At 42.2% G+C, this 23,897-nt stretch overlaps 1 protein-coding gene across 2 annotated transcripts; it reads right to left on the bottom strand.

Annotated features, from left to right (window-relative positions):
- Positions 1–1,614: 1,614 nt before the first annotated feature.
- Positions 1,615–23,231, bottom strand: ACOX1 (acyl-CoA oxidase 1). 2 transcript variants are annotated; one of them, XM_080270742.1, is made up of 14 exons: positions 23,096–23,231; positions 20,726–20,891; positions 18,704–18,872; positions 16,382–16,505; positions 15,192–15,311; positions 12,855–12,979; positions 12,355–12,515; positions 10,121–10,283; positions 9,630–9,820; positions 8,854–8,969; positions 7,721–7,860; positions 5,711–5,857; positions 4,393–4,556; positions 1,615–3,287 (listed from the first exon to the last, which is right to left on the bottom strand). In XM_080270742.1, the coding sequence occupies exons 1-14, from the start codon at positions 23,229–23,231 to the stop codon at positions 3,191–3,193; spliced, it is 2,019 nt and encodes a 672-aa protein (XP_080126868.1). In that variant the 3' UTR covers positions 1,615–3,190. The 2 variants fall into 2 exon arrangements, with proteins under 2 accessions (XP_080126868.1, XP_080126869.1); XM_080270743.1 differs by lacking the exon at positions 20,726–20,891 and having other exon boundaries at positions 23,096–23,203.
- Positions 23,232–23,897: the final 666 nt, after the last annotated feature.

The following is a 23,897-nucleotide window of genomic DNA, read 5'->3' as shown; positions in this document are numbered from 1 at the left end:
TGACTATAACAGTTTAACATAGTACAGAATGAATGTTATTGTTGTTGCCCCAGATGCACCAGAAATGTGAACCTGCTGGACTGAATGCTTAATTGTCCTCATCTTGCAGTCCTTTTAGGGAATAGGGAGAGGGATAGGGAGGGATGTTTGTATAACTTGGCAACTTGGCAGGAGAGCCTTCCAGTTAGCCTGCATCATTGCCACCAGGAGACATCCGTTTCCAACACCAAGTCTTTTATCAATGCCAAATATATATATATATATATATTTATTTATACATATAGAGAGAGAAAATTATATCATTTTTTTTGCCTTTAAATCATCAGTAAATTAAGAAAGAAAATTTTTCTTCAAATTCCATTGCTGCATGTTAAGTTGATATGGCAGCTTTCCCCAAATGATTGGACAGTGCTGGAGAGGAATGCCTTCATGTGCTGGTGCCAGTATAACCTGGTGACTCTGCAACCCAGTTATACAAACATCCCCCAGCTGCTTCCCTATCCCCTAAAAGTAGGGTAGTGGATGGCAGCAGAAGGGCAGCTTCAGCCTGCAGTCCATGAGATTCACATGAAGACAAGCCTGGGGCCAAAACAAGTGGTGAAGAGGTTGACATACCATAGAGAAGAAACTGCTAAGGTAGAGGAGTTATGGAACTTTGTAAAAGCCCCCCCCCCCCTTTTTTTGTGTGTGACTTTGCACTGTACAGTATATCTACATGAAGTTAAAAGTCTGAAATGAGAATTAAGCTTATATGTGTATACTGTAATGTTATCAGATATATTTCACCCGTATTTTGTGAGTTTTATTAACCCTTGGTTGGTTCCTGCTATTGGGCTGCAAGCTTTTGGTAACTGGACTGTCAAAATAAGTACAATCAAAGGCAGTGTCGGCAGATGCAGACCTTATGTGGTATGGATGAAGAGTAGAGCAGTATACTGGTGAAAGAGAAGGAAGTGAAAGATGACTGCTCAAGAGAGTAAGAGAGATATCTGAGGATAAAGAGGTATTTCTGTTACAACAATTGTTCTGGGGTTCCTAGGAGGGATCAAGGCATGGTCAAATGGTTTCCTGGAACCCCAGGAAACTATCAACTATTTTGGGTGGTAACTTTGTAACCCTGTACTCCCTGCAGGCCTTGGCAAATGGGAGGAGGTTGGCAGGGGTTAGTGTTCCCCCACCTTCTATTTTTACTTGCTGGCAGAACCTTAGAGCTACCATAGTCAAGTATATATAGTACACTGAAGGGTAAATGACCAGTCCCCTTCCCTAGATGACAGTACATCATTAAAAAAAAATCCACTTTATTGAAAGTCCTCCACTTACCTCTAGGGATAATTCTCCATGCCCATCTATTCATATGACAAAACCATAATGGTAATTCAATAACTAAGTCATGGTTGCAGGAAGTATCATGAGCTGTAGGTAGCCTATGTGGCAGGCACAAGCCTCCTTATTACCAGCCACATCAATTGTCCAGTCTGACTACATATGGCCATGAACCGCGCTGAAAGGGGTTAGGAATCTATGTCGGCGGCTTAGAACATAGTTTTGCACTATATACTGTACCATTAGATACCCAGAGTATAAAAAAAAAAAAAAAGGCTATTATTCCATTAGAACTTTATATATTGCATAAATATAGTTCTTTATCAACAGATATATACCCACACCAGTACATGCCACTGGCCTATTGAAATATATACAATCAGTCTTCAAGTCTATTATGTGTTCAGGCAAAATGGTATGTTGCCTAAAACAACTCTAACATCTGTATTATTCAACAATGATTCACACTGAGAGTGCAGAAGTGTAGGCAAAGCCTCAATTTTTTACAATAATGTGTGAAGCATCTGATGAAGACTGACTACAAAACATGCTCGACCTTTCCATTATACTTGTACTGAAGGATGTGGGTTGATCACATCTGACACACATGTTCAATATATGACCATCAAAAATTAAAGAGCTTACAGTTTTGCACTCTTGGTTTTAATAATATGGTCAAAAGTGAGATGTGCCTATGTTCAACCTTGGTTAATCCCTTCACTGCTACAGTACTCCCTTAAGCCAAGAAAAACAATGGACAATACTGAAGAAAGCATTAAAATGTAATCAATCAACTTGTGGAATTTTAGGATTAGTGAGGTTACACTGTGCCGACATAACTCCTTCACTACTAAAGGTCTGCTGCCTATTTATCATCTAACTATAATCAGATACTGTTTCTTAATCCTGAAAGGGTTGGCTACAAATGAAATGCCTCCATGTCACCCTGTCCTCCATCAGGCTGCCCTCTATCCATGTCACAAACTCCCTCACCCATATACCTCCCCACCCCATCTGTCCAACTCACCCTCAGCATCTTCCTTCTCCTCTCCCATTCCACCTTACAAACGCTCTCTCATTCTCCATTATCTCATATACTGAATAAAACTGTCAAGAGCTAGCATGAATATATTGAAAAAAATTTGCTACTGGACTGAAAGGGTGAAAGGTCATATTCTATGTGGCTTTACAGATTTTGTAACACCTCTCCTCAGTGATTTATTTTACACATTATACCTCACTTATCCACTTGTATTATACTGATATAAAGTATTTTGATACTGAAAAATAAAAAGAAAAACTTACACCCATCCATCTATCATCTACTTAACAGAATGTTAACATGTACTATGCACACTGTTGCTAAAAAAGCACTACAAAACCCGTCATCTAGATTATGTGCTTTACTGCACACTACAGTATACTCGGTGCCAGCCAACTTGTTGGAAAAGCCTCACCCTCTCAGCTACCATCTGAGACTTATGAATGGTGAATGTAAAATTTATAAATACATTTGAATATAATGGGTAACACAGGTCACCACTGCCCAACAAAATGGGTACTGGTAGGAGATGCCTACTTGTGGTGGCACCAATATGGCTCAGCAACTCCCCTGCCTAGGTATACAAATGTCCTCAACTCCCTCTCTGTCCCCCAAACGAAAGATGGTGGACTGCAGGAGTAGGGTAGCTTCAGCTGCATTCCACTGGGTTCATGACCAGATGAGCCTGGGGTTACAATAATTATTAACAAAAAGAAAATTTCCTCAGCCAATTACAGGCAACTGTTAGGTGAGAAACTACAGATATGCTGGCTGGTGTCAAGTATAGTACAGTACAGTTTTGCAATATTAAGCTGTTGTGTGTTATAGGTTCGCCTTCATGAGTGGTTGCAGGTACTTGTAATATGCTTGAGGAACATCAGTCTGATTTAATGAGCTCTTCATAGCTTCATCAAACATCCTGGGGAAGCAAGAAAACACTGTGAGATTTAGGTACACGGTAAAGGCATTTATAAAAAAAAAAAAAAGTTAAACAAAAAGCAGTCACCAATTCATGTATACCACAGACCATCAATTTCAAAAGTCCAATATCTAAGAACCTCGTTTTCAAAGTATTTTTCGAAGCAATGGGGGAGGGGATGATATTACCTGTCCTCACATATAATCAGTGCACATGTGATGATTTTTTCCCCTAGCTACTTAATCAATACACAGTACCGCACCAATCTGGCATTAAACCAGTAAAACCAAATCTACCTATCTATCTAAAACCAGACACTTTAATCCCAGAAGGTGTGACCTCAAACATATCAACCCTATGCCACCACATCCTCTACAATCAGGCTGCCCTCTCATCAGCTCACATCCCATAGCTCCTCTCTCATATACCTACCAATCCATCCCTGTATTTCATCCCCAGTCTCCCCCTACCCCAAATACAAAACAAAATATAGCTCATAAACAACCCACTGTGCCATCACTGTACTGCAGCCCCAACACTGCAACACACATATTCACCTCATGCACCACACAGTCACAACACAAATGGTGCTGGAGAGGGATGCCCTTTAGTGTCACTTAATCCTCCAAAATATGATAAATAATGCTCTCTGGAACTTACCTCACCCATTCTTAGGAGGGAAAATAGGTCAAGAGGAGGAGGAGAAGGAGGAGGAGGAGGAGGAGGAGGAGGAGGGGGAGGAGGAGGAGAATATGGTTTTAATACCAAAACTTAGTGTCAGACAAGGCTACTTACAATAAGGTTTTACTGTTCTACCAGTGTCTGAGAAGCATGCCTTCAGATGGTGGCACCAATATTACCATAGGACTCTGCTACCCAGTTATACAAAAGTCTATTGTGCTGGAGAGAGACACTTTCATGCGATGGCATCAATATGATTCGACTGTGGAACTGTCTAGTATTACAAACATCCCTGAACTCCCTACCTATTCCCTGAAAGAGGGATAATGAATTGCAAGAGTGGGGTAAATTCAGCATACAGTCCACCAGGCTTACATTCAAATAAGCCTGGGTGCACAACAACAAAAAAGTACTGTCAACTCACCTCTTGTAAACATTACCATCCCATGCGCCAAGGGTTGAGTCCAGGATGCGGTCATGGATGTCAAATGCATCCACCAGGTTCACTGCATCTGGTCTCAGGTCAGCCAAGAGGGTGGTTATTTCGCCTTCCAGGACACTTATATCACTGGCAGTCAAGGCTCCACTCTGAAAATTAAACAAAACCACTAATTTATACACTCTCACTGTCATTACAACTCTATCTGTGTATTCAAGCTCATCCCACACAATATCAGTCACTATTACTGATGTATTTGAAGGAGCATATGGAGTCATGTGGAAAGACAGACAGACAAGGGAAGGTTATGGACCTCCGTTGATGAACTGGAAAATAATGGAAGTACCTTGAGATGGATTGGCCATGTGCAGAGTATGGAGACAGAGACTGGCAAAGAGAGTAACTGTATATGTAATGCAGTGGAAGGGAAGAGGGAGATGGAACCTATGGATGAGGCAGAGGGATTGGGTGAAAGTATATGTATGAAGGTGGTGTGAGCTGGGGGGAGAGTGCAGCCTGATTGTAGAGGACTGGGTGACATAGAGGCAATTTGTTAGTGGCCGTTCCCTGAGGGATTAACTGATATGGCAACAGATAAAGATAGACAGATAAATGGATGGATGGATATCTGGATGGGTAGACAAATAGATACATACAGATAAATAGTTATGGTAGACACAGATATAGATACACAGGTAGACAGATAGCCAGACGAATAGAGAGACAGATAGACATATACACACCAAAGTTCTAAATCAGTGGCAGTAAGTGCCCTGAGAAAATCTCCCTGGTTGAGTGTGATGTAAGATATGAGGCAGATGCAACATAGATGAAATATACCAACATATTTAATTTTACTGAAGTTGTGAAGCAATGTTGTTTAACCTGAAGAAGATTCATACTCATTTCAGTTCAGCATATGGCCAAGTGTAGTCAGACTGAAGGGTTGATTTGACAATAATTCTTTCACCTTAACTTAGCCCAGATTTCTACCTTTTTGTGCGATAAACCCATTTCAGGTGGTTCAGTGGTAGAAAAGAACAATGTCTTGGTTCTATGTCCTTTTGCATAGCATTTCTTTATGCCTCGCATCATACTCTAGTGCTGATATTGTAGGCTATGTTGCTACAGCCCAGAAATGGAGATGGAGAGATGGTAATTTTAGGTCGTTAGTGTAATAAGAGTACGGTAGACAAAGAGTCATTCCTACCTCCTGACTAAGACAACAGATTTCAAACATCCAGATGTAGGGGCAGACCATTTCTGTCAGGTGAAAACAATGCACATATAGTGAGGTACAAACCCTGAGGAAGTCTCCCTGGTTGAGTGTGATGTGGTATATGAGGTAGAGGCGGCACAGACGAAGCAGTATATTGCGTGTTCCCTCACTCAGCTCCTCGCCATCAACTCCACTCACAAACTTGTCACATGTGTAGTATCGGATGTGAGCCTGTTGACAGAGAAAACGAGATTAAATGATCAGTATTTAATTCAGTCATCATCCGGTCCTCTTCTGTCCCTTTAGGAGTGTAGGGGACTGGGGCTGGGCTACTTATTTAAGGTGTGGGTGACCAACCTTACTTGCCTTGAGAGACAATATATGAATAACAATATCCCACATGATGGCAGGATGAGGGTGCAGAAGCTGCAGTTATGGAGAAAAGAAGGCTTTTACAGGAAAGGAAAAGGAGTGGTAACAAAGAGGAATACTTGGCTGCCATGCCCAGGGCTACAAAAGAAGTATACAGGGCAAAATTTCAGTCTTAAGAGACTTTTACTGGATAACCTAAATAGTGTGGAAAGGAACACACTTTACAAATTGTCTGGATTTAGATACTGTACTGACTGTAACATATATACATTAATAGAGTCATAGCACAATATGTAATAGTTACAGGTATTAATTTAATCATAGCACAATATGTAACACTAGTACAATATGTAATAAGCACATGGAAGTCTGGTGCATCAGGAAAACACAAACATTCCCTGGCTCAGACTACCAAGAATGTCAAAGACATGATGTATCTCACGGGAGCCAGTTAGCCACGTGACAGAAGCATGCTAGACACTGTAAACACACACATCAGCCAGCTGGAAACCAGGCAGTAATATATACCCAGAAATCAGGTGCAGGAGTCAGAAGGAGAATGAGACTGGAGAGAGTAGAATGAGACTGGGGAGGGTAAGAGATGGAGTAAAAGGTTGGCAGCCAGAGATTAGCTGTCGCTCTGACAATTTGTGGGTCACGTCACTCTGTCCATCACACAAAAGCAGGGGTAGGCAGTGACACTGTGTCACACTAAAACCCCTTAACCCCAGAGTGTCTCTACTGCACCTTCACCTATGATACAAGATATACAGAGGGGGGAGTAAGACTAAGATCTACCTTGAGACTAGAAAGATAACACCCGCAAATACTGTTCACAATCTCCATGCTATCCAACACCTCACGATTCTTTACACTGGTTGCAGCCCATACTGGTGACATAGATGCCTCACCAATCTACAACTACAATCCCAACTCCTAAATTATGACTATGGGAGCAACAGTAATCTACTTTACTCTAAGATACCTGACACTCCTGGCAACGATTCTCTAAAATTCTCCACATTATAGACATATGTAGTGCTGCCTTTGGGTGACAGTCCTTTCCTCTCTTCCTTCTGTCTGCAGGTGACTCTACACCGAGTGACAGGCCATATGGTTTCCTGTACACCAGGACACCATTTACTATGCAGGGTGGTAACCATATAACCAAACTATGGCACCTGGTGGTTTAGTAAGCAATTATGGCGCTCCAGCCGGATTGAGTAAGTGTAGGTTTATATCCAAGGGGTGGTTGGGGTTTATTGCTCACATAATGCCACTCAGGGATGGGCGAGGCTGGTCACTCTCATCTTAAATGCCAGGACCAACTTGCCTAGCCTCGGGTTTCCATGATCCTCAGCGGGCAACTCAGAATAAGATGATGATGATGATGATAACTGACACTTGCGGTACCTACCTGCCTAGATACCTACCTACATATCTATCTACCTAGTGATAGGTGATGATTACCTGCCTACTGACAGATGAAGATCAAGATGAAAGAGAAAATGAAGATGATGACGATGATGATGAAGATAATTCATGATGATGATGATGACGAAGATAATTCACAATGATGATAATGACTGATGATGATGACGATGAAGATGGCTGATGATGATGATGATGATGATGATGGTGACTGAAAAGAGGAGGAGGAGGAGGACAGATACACAGACAGTTAGACAGACAGGCAGATAAACAGACCCACAGATTACATACCTGAGCACACTTAACCAGGAGCACAGAGCAGCTGTTCCAAGCATGTTCAAACACTAAGCCTTTATCAATGAGACCCTGAAGGCGTGCAGCTGAGTTGGATATCATCACAGACACAGCCTTCTTGTATGCATCAACCAGACCTGCAAAACCAAAACATATTGCGAAAACATACTGGACAGGGCCTTCCTGTGGCAGCACCGATATAAGCATATGGCTCCACTCCTCAGTTATACAAATATCCCCTCATCTTCCTAACAAAGGTTGCATGGTGGGAAAAAAAAAAAAAGGGGGGGGGGAGGGGGGAGGCAACTTCAGCCAGCAGTCCACTGGGTACACATTCAGATGAACCTAAATTTTACTACTACTACTACTACAAAGAAAAAGTAATCAACATGTCCTTCAGCCTAGTCCATGACATCAGTTCATCTCCTTCAGGCTTGGAAAGTATTATAATGTATTTAACTTTAAAAAAAATTCCTATTACCTTTCAGACCAGTTGATGGGCAAGAGTAATAGTAAGAATGAAGGACTAACTTGGCTAATGACCAAGGAAACTTGTTCTTAAACCATAACTATAATTCTTCGACTTTCATGCAATCATGACCTGGTATTTAAGTTGTTGGAGTGTTCCAGTTCCAGAAAGTGAAAACAACTGTAACTGTACTGTAGTTTAAGAGTAGTGTACGTGCATTAGAGATCAGATGTACTGTATTATAAGAAGAAGCTTTATTACTGTAAGATGAAACTTTTATCAACTTGGCTCCAATTCCCAGTCAACACCATTTTTGCCCAAAAATGCACTGTAACTGTAGCACTGTTGTTTTGTTGTCAATGTTGTTGTTGCTGTTGTTGTTTGGTGGTGGTGGTGGTGGTGGTGGCAGTGGTCGCGGCAGTGCATTTGGAATGTGAACCCAGTGGAATGCTGGGTGATATTGCCCTTCTCCCACAGTCCACCAACCTCCATTCATGGAATAGGATGGGTACTAAGGGATGTTTGTATAACCCAGCAATGAAGCTGCCCAGTTATATCAGCTCCACTATGTTGATACAACATTACTTAAAATCAGCATTACAATAACTTCCTGAAGTTTCTGACACATATCCTGGTACACCATGTACAAGCTGAAAGTTACCTGCATTGGAAAGATCAGATGTAACATAGGATGAGGCAGGCTGGGTGGTGAGGTAGGATACTGAGTGCTGTAACGGCAGACCTTTACGGGCTTCATGGTAAGACTTGATCAGATATCTAAATCAGGGGTGAAGGAATATCATTATTATTATTATTATTCTTATAGTGGCAGGTGGGGCAGCTCACCATCCACTCATTCAATGTTGTGCTGTTCTTAGGCGCCTGCCCTTTCCTCTCTTCCTTCCTTCCATTTTTGTCTTTCTTTCCTTCCTTCTTTCCTCTTCCTTCTGTTTACAGGTTACTCTACACTAAGTAACAAGCCAAATGGTTTCCTGTATGCCAGAAAACCATTTACTATGTTGGGTGGTAACCATATAACCAAATTATAATGCCTGGTGGTTTAATGGGTAATTAAGGCACTCTAATTGGATTGAGCCAGTGCAGGTTTATATCCAAGGGATGGTTTGGGTTTACTGCTCACATAATGCCACTCAGAGATGAGTGAGGCTGGTCACTCTCATCTTAAATGTCAGAACCAACTTGCCTAGCTCCGGGCTCCTACACTCCTCATGGGGCAACACTGGATTAGATGATGAATGAATGAGTGAATGATTATTATTATTATCATTATTGAAAAAATGGATGAACGAATTAAAATTATTAATGTTATTGTTGTTATTATTATTTTTACAATCACCATCATCAGATGCAGTAGCAGCACCTTCTTTATCATTATGGTACCATTACCACATCATCACCACCACCATACTGTAATACCTTGCAACCTGAAGCCACATAACCGTATTTTCTCCCTCGTAGGTGATGGCTGCAGTGGTGGTGGTGTAGATACGGGGAAGGTTAGATGATGCTAAATATCCATGGCCACCACAAGCAAGACGGCAAGTTTCTATACCAGCGGCTGCGTCACTCGAACTCAGGGCCTTCAGACCACAGGAGATGGCATGTAGCTGAGGGTGGATTAGAAAGTTGGCAAAAGCTAAGAGGAAGATAAAAAAAACTGGAGGAAGATTAGAGCTAACCACATGGGTGCATGGCAGATTAGACTAAGACGAGAAGAAAATTAAAGAAAGACATGAAGGTTAGAGGATACTAAATATCCAAGACTGCCAAATGCAAATCATGAGAAGTACTGTGGAAAGAATGTAGAGCCAAAGTATGCTTTTATTCTGCCACTGAGCTATGTGAAATAAGATGCAATTTTTTTTTTTTTAATACATTACTGTGAAAAGAGTGCAGGCCAGTCCTACCTCTGGCAGATAATCCAAGTTTCCATCATGAATGTTGCCCGTGACTTCATTGTAAGTATCCCATACTTTCTTGGCTGAAAAATGTATCCCAAATACTGTGGCAATCTGAGGTAGAATCTTGTACTGCTGGGTTTGGTACTCAAGAATTTGTGGCTCTGGCTCTCTGGGGAAAAAGGAAATACTGTATATATATATATATATATATATATATATATATATATATATATATATATATATACTGTAATAATAATAATAATGTCAAATACCATAATACTGTAATTCTTTCCTTTCTACTTCTTCTGTCTTTCTTTCCTCTTCCTTCTGTCTACGGGTAACATAATACTGTAATTCTTTCCTTCCTTCCTCTTCTGTCTTTCTTTCCTTCATTCTTTCCTCTTCCTTCTGTCTACGGGTAACTCTGCACTGAGTGACAAGCCAAATGGTTTCCTGTGTACAAGGAAACCATTTACTATGCTGGGGAGTAACCATATAACAATGGTTTCAGCTGGACCTCTCACGTTAGATCACTAAAACCGCCTCAAGGAAACCTGGATTGTTGTACAGAGTCCATAACTTCACTGATGAGCATTTAGCTATAATTTATAAGAGTCATGTGCGCTCTCAGCTTGAATATTGCTCACCCTTATGGAATGGATGTAGAGAGATTGCACTAAAACAACTAGACAAAATTTGGAACAAAGATGTTAGAATTACTAATAACCTTGCTATTATAAATAAACTACCTCCCATACAAGTAAGAAGGAATGTTACCTCCCTTGCATTATTTTACAGATATTTTTAAGGCAAATGCTCAGGTGAAATTGTGTCCATTGTACCACCTCTTCATGCCTTCCCTCATTCTACACGGGCATCTGGTAGCGCTCATGACTGGATGGACTTTTGCCTCAGCCATATTGCAGAACTTCTGCCTATCAGAATTCTTTTATTCCCCGAACTGCAACTCTCTGGAACTCACTTCCCCAGAGTTGTTTCCCCTCAAACTTCAACCTACAGCTGTTCAAGGCCAAGTGTTACAGATATTTTATGAACGGAGGAGGCCAGTTATCTGGTGTATGGATTATTTTTTAATTCATTTGCTTTTCTTCCTTTGTTCTGTTAATAAAAAAAAAAAAAAAAAAAAAAAAAAAGGGCACCTGGTGGTTTAGTGGGTAATTAACCCCTGACTGCCAGGTATTGGTACAGACCAACACAAAAGAGGTGGCATAAGGCTGCCATGTATCAGCAGGAACCGCACTTGTTTTCCCTGCACAGTTTGAAGTTGCCACCACTTTATCTCATTACCACAAGCTAGAACGAGACTCTCGCCAGCCAAACCTAAGTTGTCTCTGTGACTTTGTCAAGTGTAAAACGATGTTTTTTTTTAATCCTTCTTGTCCAATTCCGTTCCCGCCTTGCATGGACTTTTGCCTCATCCACCAGTGCCAAGCGTCTTTCCAAGGATACTAGGAAAGGATTGTGATAGTGCCACAGGGCATGTCTTGGATGCATCTGTGTTTAGCTAATCTAGTAATGGAGAAGTTATCATGCTGATAGCAAAGCCAAAATCAGGACCGCACACTAACGCACGAATGCAGCCTTCCTCCCGCGCCAAAAATTACCAAACTTCATCAAGTCCTGACTCATAGACATGATGACCTACAGACCTGGAGATACTTTCATTTGCAAGAAGAGTTGGTAAGTAATATGGTCAAGAATACTCCCCCAGTATCCCTGCTTGTCATAAAAGGCGACTAAAAGGGTTGGTGGAGGGTTAGTGCCCCTCCCCGGAAAACAACTAACTAAAAAAACAAACAAGAAGCCTCAGACAAGGACTGACCAAACGATGACGACCCAGGACTGGACAAAGGACTTGGTAATGGCTACATGGAATGTAAGAGGAGCGAATGATGAGGTGAAAGAGAGAGAGAGATTGTCCAGGTGCTTGAGGGTGCAAAAGTGGATGTATGTGGAATGACTGAAACAAAATGGGGAGGAGAAAGTGTGAGAGAATGGGAGTATGGATGGGGTATATGTGCAGGAGTAGGTGAGAATGAGAGGGCAAAGGAAGGAGTATGTTGTACAGCATGCTGACAAACACAGCAGACTGAGCAAACAGAGACAAAGACAGAAAGATAAATAGACACAGTGCTTTACAGATAAAAATAGATCCAAACAAACATACAGACAGATACACAAATACATAGGTAGAAAGATAAAAAGTGGAGATCCCTCACCCTGGCACCATCTCAGACTGGTGACGGACGGCAGAGTAACGTGTAGCAATGGTGGTGGCGCGCTGAAGCTGTCGGTATACATCAAAACAAATGGCCACACGCACAAACACCATCGTCCCGTATGCCAGCTTGTCACTTGGCGGACTCACATATGTTCCATCCTGAGGTAAACAGATACAAATGTACACTTGATCAAAAAATTATCTAAACAAAGATGATCAATGATTTTACAAAAAGTGTTGTTGGTGTTTGTGCTCAGGCAAATATTTCTGAATGAACACAATATATTTCATATGTTGTAAAAGGTTACTTCATGCACAGATGAGATAAAAACTACAGACATACTTAGAGTACAGTCAAAGAAACAACTACCTTCACAGGTCTACTACCTTTTTTTTAACGATAATATCTCCCAGGGTCAAACGTGGCCATCTATCTACTACCCTAAAATTACATAATTCTGGCAGTACAAAAGGTAACAACGATTTACAGTAATTTACCTCCAAAACCTGTGAGTGCTTCATGAGCATGTTGGTGCGAGGGATGCGGTACTGGTTGAACCTCAGGAACCCATTGTCGTTGGTGTTCATACCAAGCCTGGGACCAATCTCACCCACTGTTACACCTGCAGCCACATACATCATCATCATCATCGGGATTACTGTGAATGAAGTGGACTATAGGCTGAAGTTACTCTTCTCCTGTGGTCCACCATCCTCCTTTTGAGAGACAGAGGGAACTGAGGGATGTTTATATGACCATGTAGTGGAGCTGCCTGGTCGTCTCACTGTCACCAAATGAAGGCATCTCTCTCCAGCACCAGGGCTTAGAGTAACCTGTACATTTTCACAAAGGATGGGTGAGGTGCTACAGAGCCATATACTGTATACTTAACATGAATGATAAGGGCTGTATAATCTAGTCAGCTTAGGAGGTCTTCTAACAATTCTTCTTTACCAGTTAATTCTTTTTAGGCACCTGGTAGCCTAGTGGTTAGATTGCTCCTGCCAGACTGACAATCTTGTTTAAGTTCAGTCCCCACGAGATGTGAGTCTTCTGATCATATAATGCCATTAACCCGCCGTGTGCCAGCTATTTTTAGCCATATGGGTCACCCCCGTGCCAGCCATTTTTGACCTTCTTTGGGGGGAGGGCTAAAATGATGGATTTTGATGTGAAAACAACTAATTTCATCATTAGAATACTCACTGAAGCTCGGAAATGGGTTTCATTGAGTCCTGCATACTCGTACACAGGTATTCCCACTCTCTAATGCTCGCCACGTAGGTGAGAGAAAGTCGTTTTCCATGTACGGTAGACTCAGGTATTTATGCTGGGAAGGTACAGCAATGTTCAGTACACTTTTCTGATTACTTATTACTTGAACATGTGTCACAATTTGCATGTCTCTCACTGTGAATGTATTGTCTAACTACTTGAAGATTGATACTGTACAATTTGACATTACTAGGTACAGTCCTGGCACTTACAAGAAGATATTTACAACTTACTTCACTATGTACAGTACTTACACTTACAAGAAAATATTTACAACTTGAATTCACTATTTATACTCCCTACACTTACATGAAAATATTTACAACATGCCTTCACTATGTACAGCACTGGGTAAGGCACACAGGGAGAGTGAGGCAGAGCGAGCGTAAGGGGGGGGTGCGAGTGGGTGTATGGCCTTGACTGCCTGAGGTATGATAGAGAAACAGTTAACATACATGCCTGCCAATTTTTACCCACGAATCTTGAAAAATGCAGTCACAGTGAATGTTTTAATTTTAAGCCGTTTTAAAACTGCACTGGCACTGACCGCAGATTTTTGTCAGGCCGTTTTAAAACGGCACTAGCACGCAGCAGGTTAAGTGAAGTAGGCTGGTCATTAGGATGCTTCAAGATTCTGAATTTTGTGCTCGGTGAATGCACACATGCTAAACGAGTTCCATTTCAGGAGCAATGACTACAGACCCCTTCGGTCGTTCCCAGTTCCTGCCTGGCGACAGTGCAGTAAACAGCTCCTCTCACACAGCTGTTAAGGCAGTGCACATGGTGGTTTTTGTGGTAGTTCACTACCTGCTTCAGGCTCATGACTCTTCCTACGGTGTGTGATGATGGCCCCTCCACCAGGGAAAAGGAAGAGGGTAGTGCTGACTCTTTAGAAGAGGGGATCCTGGGTAAGACTGGTGCAGAATGGCCAAATTGTGAGGGATGATGTTGATTTGATTTGATTTTACCATGATTTTATTCCATTTTACCATTATGTTTTGTGTGCCCTCCTGCATTTTTCTCGTGTAGCCATTTTTTTCATGTTTTTACGTCACAGCAGGGTATGGCCCTGCAGTGGTGATTGTTTGTCTGTGGCTGATGGGTCTGCTTGACCATGATAATTGCTTGGCTATGGTTTATATGTCTGTTTGACAGACATATAAACCATATGTCTTGTTATTATGGAATTTATGTCAATGTATAAAATGGACATACGTAACATGCACAATAATACTACAATACTGTCCATTAAGCAAAATATGCTACTAAGGAAGAGTGCTGAAAACCTTACTGAGTTCTTGAGAACTATCCAGAGTCTACAGTGCATTTACTGTAATCTGGCAAAATCTCTAACCACTTTCACCTCAACTGAATGCCTAGTGTAGTCTGAATGGATGGGTGATTTGACTAGTACCCAAGGAGACCCACTGCAATCTTATAACCAGCTCATCAAATATGACACACAACCACAACCTATTATTCAGGGTGCCTCAGTTTTGTTAGATGAAAACAAATCAATTATATTTTCCATAGCTACACCTTAGCATCAAGTCACTGACCTGGCATGGACTGATGTGTTTCATGATCTCGCAGCTGCACAATGAATGGATGCACTCCATAGCATTTGCCCTGTGTATAAAGTTGAGCCATTACCACTGCGTAGTTCACAGTCTTGCCCACTGAAATGCAAAATACAGTAAAACATCGATAAGTTTCTCCTGCAGAAGAGGGAATTTCCACCAAGTCGAACTCTGACTGAGGTGTGCCTTAGTGTTTATTCAAAGGGTTACATTCTACATTCTAGTTTCTTATATTCCAAGTGCTACATTTTACCTTATTATATTCCAAGTGTTACATTTTAGTTTAATTGATTGTAAAGTGAAGTAAATAAATGAAGAACTTTACATAATTAAGTGACTGTTGCACCCCTCCACCTGTGCAACCTCCTATCCTAGCCTAGCCTACGCCTTGCACCAAACTGTTTTAATTGTTTATTTTTTTTGCTTTACAAATGCTTCTTTAGTTTAGCATTAATAAACAGGTAATCATATATAATTTGCAACTACTGGGAGGGGGGTACAGTATTATAGTTTTTTTGGCAATTATTTCCAGTTAGTTGGAAAATTTGGTAAGTCAAACTATGCTAGAGCCCCATATAGTTTGATTTATGGTAGGTGGGGGTGCTCACCATCCACTCACTCGATGCAGTTCTGCTCTCAGGTGAATGTTCTTTCCTCTCTTCCTTCTTTCTTTCCTTCCCTTCTCTCCTGTCTTTCTTTCCTTCATTTTTTCCTCTTCCTTCTGTCTACAGGTGGCTCTACACTGTTTGACAAGACAAATTGTATCCTGTACACCAGGAAACCATTTACTACGTTGAGTGGTAACCACACAGCCAAATTATGGCGCCTCATGGTTTAGTGGTAATTAAGGAGCTCGAATCGGATCGAGCCTGGGCAGGTTTATATTCAGGTGGTGGATGGGGTTTACTGCTCACGTAATGCCAATCAGGGATGAGCAAGGCTGGTCACTTTCATCTTAAATGTCAGGACCAACTTGCCTGGCCCCAGGCTCCTACACTCCTCATGGAGCAACACAGGACTGGATGATGATGATGATGATGATGATGATAGGTTTACTTTTTCATCATTACCACTGGTGGTGAGGTTCTATGTGGCTGCATCTCTCTCTATTACCCAATATGCTCAGAGCCACAACAACAACAGGAAACAGATTACTGTACTGTACTGACATCCTCCTGGCCACCATTTTGTTGCAGTAATGGTGGGTGAGTGCAGAATGAACTCTTTGGTGGGAGGGTCGTACGTGGCTGTTGTCTCCAGGCCTCGCAGGAATGTCCCATGCCCAAGTTCTGTCTGTGCACCAAAGCAGATACAGAAGCCATAAGGATGTTAACCGAATGTCTTTATATGACACTGTACATATACACATAAATGCCTAAAAATTACACCATGTTTCCTCTTATGGAATCCACATACAGTACCGGGGTTGACCACGAAACAGCTGTCTTCTATGGCCTGGAAACTAAACCAAGTGCCAAAACTAGCTAATTGCTTTCCAACAGTTGCCAGAAAATGACAGGAGAATAGAAATCTTAGATATGTAATAAGATTTGTAACAATGTGAGTCTCAGCTTGGGCACTGACTCTACATGGGACTGAGTTTCCAACCTAAGCAAGACAATTGTGTGGCTGAGTACCAAGTTTGCAGCCACACTTTACTCTTACAGCTGTACCACTCTGTCCTCCACCACCAGGCTGCCCTCAGCTACAATTATGATACTGATGACCTTATGGGTTAGTTATGAGAGACCATTTTTGACCATAAGGTCATCAATATCCATAATTCTATGATGGCTGTGAACTGAATTTGTCTATCTATCTATCTATATCTATCTATAGCCCGACACCCTAATCCCGCAAAGGGTGGCCGCAGACAAAACGCCTCCAAGTCGCTTAGTCACCCACCGTTTGACTACCCTCCCCCCAACTCATTCCCCTCTCCCTCATATACCTCTCAACTCCATCCCTCCACCTCATCCTCAGTTTTCTCCTCCCTCTCCCTCCCTCCACTTCACCTACATACACCCTCTTAGTCAGTCTTTCATTCTCCATTCTCTCCACATGTCCAAACCACCTCAGTGTATTTCTCCTAATCTTCTCAACCACATCCATATCCACCCCACAACGTTCTTTCACCTCTTCATTCGTCAACCTGTCCCTCCATGTCACTCCACATGCTCCTCTCAAGTAGCTCATTGCAATTGCTCTCACTCTTGACTTGTTCCCCTCTTGCAAGATCCATGCCTCGCTTCCATACGTCACGGTAGAGATCACTGTACTATCATGCAGTGACTTCTTAACTTCCATACTCACCTCCCTATTTCTCATCACTGCTTTCAGTGAACCAACAACCTTCCTTCCCTGCTGTACCCTTTCATGCACTTCATCCCCCAAGGTTCCATCCTTACTCATCACACTACCCAAGTACTTGAATGCACTCACACTCTCCATATCCTCGGCATCCAACCTCACCGTGCATTCTGTGACTTCATTCCTCTTAAACACCATAACTTTACTCTTGTTTACATTAACTTTCAGATTCCTCTTCCTACACACTGTTCCAAATTCATTCACCAAACCTTGCAACTCCCATTCATCTTCACTCAACAATACTATCATCAGCAAACAACAACACCGGAATCTTCCAAATCTCACCCTCATTCATTAGAGCCAGCCCCACATCCACTGTCCTACCTTGCACCTCCTTTACAACCCCATCCATATATATATTAAACAGCCATGGAGACATCACACATCCCTGTTTCAGTCCCACACTGAGATCAAAGAACTCACTCAGCTCACCATCCACTCGCATTGTAGCCCTAGCTCCTTCGTACGTACTCTTCACAGCACTCAACAATTTTCCCTCCATTCCATATATTCTCAATGCCTTCCACATACCTTGTCTATCTATTCTGTCATATGCTTTCTCCAAGTCCATGAAGGCAGCATACACTTTCTTTCCCATCTCTAGATACTTCTCCACTAAACATCTTAGAACAAATATCTGATCTACACACCCTTTTCCCTTCCTAAATCCCCCTTGTTCTTCTCCAACTTGCTCCTCTGTTATATGCCTAACCCTATCAATGAGTAATCTACCATATATTTTTCCAGTCACACTAAGAAGGCAAATACCCCTATGGTTGCCACATACTTCTCTCTCTATTTTTCCTTTGTATAAAGGAACAATTATACCTGATTTCCAGTCCTCCGGAACCCTTCCCTCTTCCCAAGCCAATCTACATAACATCCATATCCACTCCACTACAATCTCACCCCCATACCTCAGCATTTCACTCCACACTCCATCAATTCCTGGGGCCTTTCCCAACTTGATCTTCTTCATTGCTTCCACTATTTCCACCCTACTGAATTTGTGGTGATATAATATTTTCTTGCTCAAAAGTAGAATAACTTCATAAAGTTTCCACAAAATCTCACAGGACACCCCATACTGTGTATGGACCACCTTGTACTGAACAACATACCTGTGCATATGTTCCAATGATTTCTCCACTCCAAGCTCGGCTCATCCACTCTGCCTGTTGTTCAACCGTCCCTTGCCCCATGATGGCTGGCAAAAACATGACAAAGTGTAGTGCCAGAGGGTTGCCATCCTTCGTCAGTGCAACGCCTAATCCAGATCCCATCAGAGTTCTGCAACAGGAAAGCAGTCTTCAAAGTCTAGTTTCAAAAGTCTTAGCAGTGACACATGACTCTGCACGGTGACAGAGGGCTGTCATCTTTCATTAATGCAACCCCTATGGCAGCCCGTAAGAGATGTGCAAATGAGATCGTATCATATTGTTTATAAAGGCTCCAACATGCTTGCATGCATTGGCCTTTGTCAGCTAATGGTGGCTCTCCATGCTGCTCAATCCATGGCAGCCTTCCTATTTGGCCCCATATCCCTAAGGTCACACTCTATGACCTCATTCCGGGTCTTTTTGTGTCTGTCTCTTGCAGCCTGATCCCCAACTTTTACATATCTCACCTTCTGAACACAGTTGTTATACCATCTTCAAAATCTAGAGCTATGGCAGTTCATTCATTTTAACACTTTGGTCCTTGAAAGGGTAAAACAGGGAAGAAAGGATGCTGGTTCTTTGAAAGAAGTGACAAGGAACAGGGAAGTGAACATGGAAGTAAAAAAGTCACTGCATGGCAGTATTGTGATACCAACTCTAACCTATGGAAGTGAAGCCTGGACCTTGTTGGAAGGACACAAGAGTGAGGGCAGTGGAAACGAGTTTTTTTTGAGAAGCATGTGGAGTTACATCGAGAGACAGATTGACAAATGAGGAAGTGAAGGAGTATTGTGGTGTGGACGTAGATGTGATCGAATGAATTAGGAGAACTATACTGAGGTGGTTTAGCCACGTGGTGAGGATGGAGAGGGAAAGACTAACAAGGAGTGTATGCAAGTGAGGTGGAGGGGGGGGGAGGCCATGGATGAGATGGAGGGATGGAGTGGAGAGCTTTATGAAAGAGGGGGGTGTGAGATGAAAGCAAAACAGTGAAGTGGCATTGGACAGGGTGACATGGAGGCGATTTGTTTGTGGCCACCTCTTATGAGACTGAGGTATCTGGCAATAAACAGATAGACAGACTTTGGTGGACACATTACTTAAGAAACTTCCAACAGTGATACATTGTTTGGTGGTCACTGCTTCGAGCAGGGTCAGTCAAAGCTGGGATAAGACACTAAAATGAGCACTAAGAACTTCCAAGTAAAGAGATCAACTGGCAATACAGCTTCACGATAATGCACAGAGGCACTGTCTTCATCAATGGACAGTTATCTTCCAGCTTTTTAAAAAACAAATGTGCATTAACATCCACCAAGGTATTAACCAGACCCAGATTTTTGGAGTTTTAAGCTCAAATAAGTGAAATGTTATCTAAATGAGCTGTTTGCCCAGCAAACTGGAGCAATGTATTTTGTTACTTATTATCACAGCATGAGATTTTCAGGGGACTTGGGCAGTAAAAGTGAATAGCTACTGTGTATTTTGCAGTGCTGTATTCATTTTGTACTGAGACTTTATCTAATTATCTTCACAAGACATCATCAAAAAAAGAAAAAAATAATGCATCCATCCCTCATCCAGTCCTACGCTGCCCCATGAGAAGCATAGGAGCCCACGGCTAGGCAAGTTGGTCCTGACATTTAAGATGACAATGACCAGCCTCACACATCCCTGAGTGGCATTACATAAGCAATAAGCCCCAACCACCCCTTAGATATAAACCTACACAGGCTCAATCTGACTGGAGCTCCTTAATTACCCAGTAAACCACCAGGCACCATAATTTGGTTATACGGTTACACCCAGCAAAGTAAATGGTTTCCTGGTGTACAGGAAACCATCTGGCTTGTCACTCAGTGCAGAGTTACCCATAGGCAGAAGGAAGAGGAAAGAATGAAGGAATGAAAGACAGAAGAGGGAGTGTAAAGTCACCTGTAGGGAAAAAAAAAATTAACTACAGTGTACCCGTATATACATTACCTAATGCCTTCCATTGCACCAACCAGCTGTTGTATCTCATCATCCTCGTTAAATTTGCGAATCATGTGGCACGCTTTGCGTAGCTCGTTGGCATATCTTTCTTCATGGCTTAAATATTCTGGTCTTTTGGGGTCCAGGAACTCTGGGTCAGACAGGAATAAATCCTCTAAAAAAGAAGAAGAAGAAAAAAAAGTAACTGTCATCATTCTGACTTCAATTTTTCCCATTATTATCATTACCAATATCATCATGACTATCATCAACCTGAGTACAACTGTCTATGGATGGCATGAGGTAGGGTCCAGAAAACAGGGAAAGATAAAGCATTACAATAGGAGAATTATCACCATCATCTTGACCCCCTTTTTCCCAACTAAGAGTGAGGTGAGGTGTGGTCCAAACAGCAGAGAGACACAAAATATGACAAAGGGAGAACAAAGGAGAACAATCAGTAGCATGCCTTGTGAAGAAGGCGACACACTCATATACTCAGCAGACACTAATAAAATTAAAGTGCCTGGAATGAGATTTACCTCTGTCTCCACTCCAGGCATGGCCATGGAAAACCAGCACTCCACAGAAGACCAACACCGGCAGCCAGGTATGACGACCAGGATAGCTACAATACGAATGCCCAAATAAGAGGGGCACAAGGAGCACATACACACACACACACACAGCTAAGGGCAGACCTTCTAGTACCAAACTGTCACCCACCCGCTGCTACAACCCAAGCCCCAAGTACTGCCAGCGACCAAAGCTCTTAAATCCAGTACCGGTACTACAGGGAAAGCTAGATGCTTCTCTGCTCCTGGGTTTGCTAGAAGCAACCCTTGTACATTTACTAAAAGTGACGTACCCCCTGGACTTGCTAGAAGCAGCCCAGCTATGAAGGAGCACTGACATCCCTCTTCGACCTCTGGACTTGCTAGATGCGGTCTAGCTACGTAGGAGCACCAGCATCCATCCTCTGGCCACTGAACTTTGCTAGATATGGTTCGGCCTCTGGACTTGCTGGACACAGTCCAGTTAGGAAAGAGTCCCAACACCCCTCTTCAACCGCTGAACTTGCCATAGGTAGTTCAGTCCCAGAGGAACCATAACATGTCCCGGGGTCAGACCTACTGCCATCAGATACCGCTGCCCTCAGAGAGGATCCCCTTCCCATACTACCCCCTTCACCCCTCCTCAGTTCCCTTCCCCCTACACCTGGAAAGGAGATCCTGGGGATAACAGTAGGCTAGATGACCTAGCTGTCCTAGCTTTCCCAGGTCTCTTCTAGCTTCCCTGTGTGCAAATTCTGGGAACAAAGCACGCTTATGTTTGTCCTCCACAAGGTAAGTAGAGAGAACCAGACATCGGGTTCCTCCCCTTAGCAGCCAGAGTGGCAGTCTCTCCCTACAGGCTTTATCAGTATCTTACTTTACACACCACAACACCCACATATACAGACATAGACTCAACTCCCTGGATCTCCTCACTTTCCAGTGCATGGTACTGGTGGTGATCTCCAGTACAAAGGAGAGAACTTCCCTTTAGACCCTCAGACTGAGACCCCACACCCCAAATCAGCCAATTGCCTCCCTTTATCTGTTGTTATTCACTCCACTTATCCAGGTTGTATAGTCAGTATTAATAGTAAACTTGTACTACAGCCATCCAGAGTCTGTGTGTCTTCATTGTGCTGCCACAGTATACTGGAAGTATATTTTATGTGTTCCTCCCTATTCAGAAGGACCCAAAGGAACTAGGTTCGTGCCAGCATAACAAAAATTAATATAGATAATCATAATACAACTACTGGTCCTTCAACTACTGCTACAGCAACTGATACCAGTGCTGGAAATGGCACTAAACTGATAGAAGTTTCATTACAAAACTAACTAAAATTAGTGTGATGACCGTGTGAGGAGAATGTAAAATAAGAGACTGGCTAAGAGAGACTATGTGAGTGAGGGAAAGGGGAGGGGGAGATGGAGAATGAGATGAAGGCATGGGGTTGAAAGGTTTGAGAGATGGGGGTTCAAACAGGAGAGACAGCAGCTTGATGGCAAAGGACAGGATGACATGTAGGCTAATGGAATTCATTTGTAACCACCCCTTCCACGATTAAGGCTACTGACATACAGGCAGACAGACAGAGTGATAAATATGTACTGTAGATTGTTTTGTGGTCTAAGGTACATTATTAAAACAGAAAAAAAGGAAACTTTTCCTGTCCTTACATTTTGAACCCGTGGATGAAACATGAAAATCATCCCCAGCACCTCATGAATGTCTAAGCCTGCTCATTAACGTGGGAAAACTAGTGCAAAGGGCCACAACCCATTCTTACAAGCACTTATAGTTATTAATAACACATGTAATTACCTATCCTCCGTCGCTGAAAAGTTTTATCCGGCCCACCATCTATGAGGTTAGTGATTTCCTCTTTGTTGAAGCTGCACCTTGCACGTTCCTTCCGTAAATCCTCCACGCAGTCATCATCATCCATTGCTCTCGTCATACTCATAGTTCTTGTTTATTTCTTGGGCTAATGAGGGATCTGCTATGTAAAAGCAAGGCAAGGGATTTATGCCTGTCGACTCCACAAGGGTTAAGATATAATTATTATTATTATTATTATTATTTTTTTTTACTGCACAAGGTCAGTCACACATGATCATTTTCAAAGATCAGCTACATAGACTAAAAAATTTCAAGTTCCATATAGGATTAGACATTACTCATCTTTTCCATAGCCATTTACAATAAAGATCAAGGTCGCATGACAAGGTCAATTTTGACCTTGACCTTTGACCAATTATTCCAAAAAAGATAGGTTTCCTCATTGGCATAAAGGCGCAAGCCCTTTAAGCCAGTACGAAGGTATGAAGATGGGTGACCCTTAACTCTTCTACAAAGTTTGTTTAAAATCTGATGAAAACTGTTCGAGTTACCTCACTGGCGAAACTGTACTTAAAAGGCCTTGATTCCAGCCGAGAGATAACCAACCAAGCTTGTTGAACTGATTAAGGAGCATCCGATTGAGGACACTCTCTCTCTCTCTCTCTCTCTCTCAACAAATGTAAAACGCACTATAGTCTACTGCAGAAAGGTCACAAAGGAAAATCAACAATGAGTCTCTGCATTTTAATATGTATTTTATTTATATCACTTCAATTTCGACAAA

The sequence above is a fragment of the Coenobita brevimanus genome, chromosome 43 (genome assembly GCF_032717465.1).
Source record: "Coenobita brevimanus isolate Jiangsu-jjx chromosome 43, ASM3271746v2, whole genome shotgun sequence".
Taxonomy (NCBI): Eukaryota; Metazoa; Arthropoda; class Malacostraca; order Decapoda; family Coenobitidae; genus Coenobita; species Coenobita brevimanus.
This window is presented reverse-complemented; position numbering and strand designations above follow the sequence as displayed.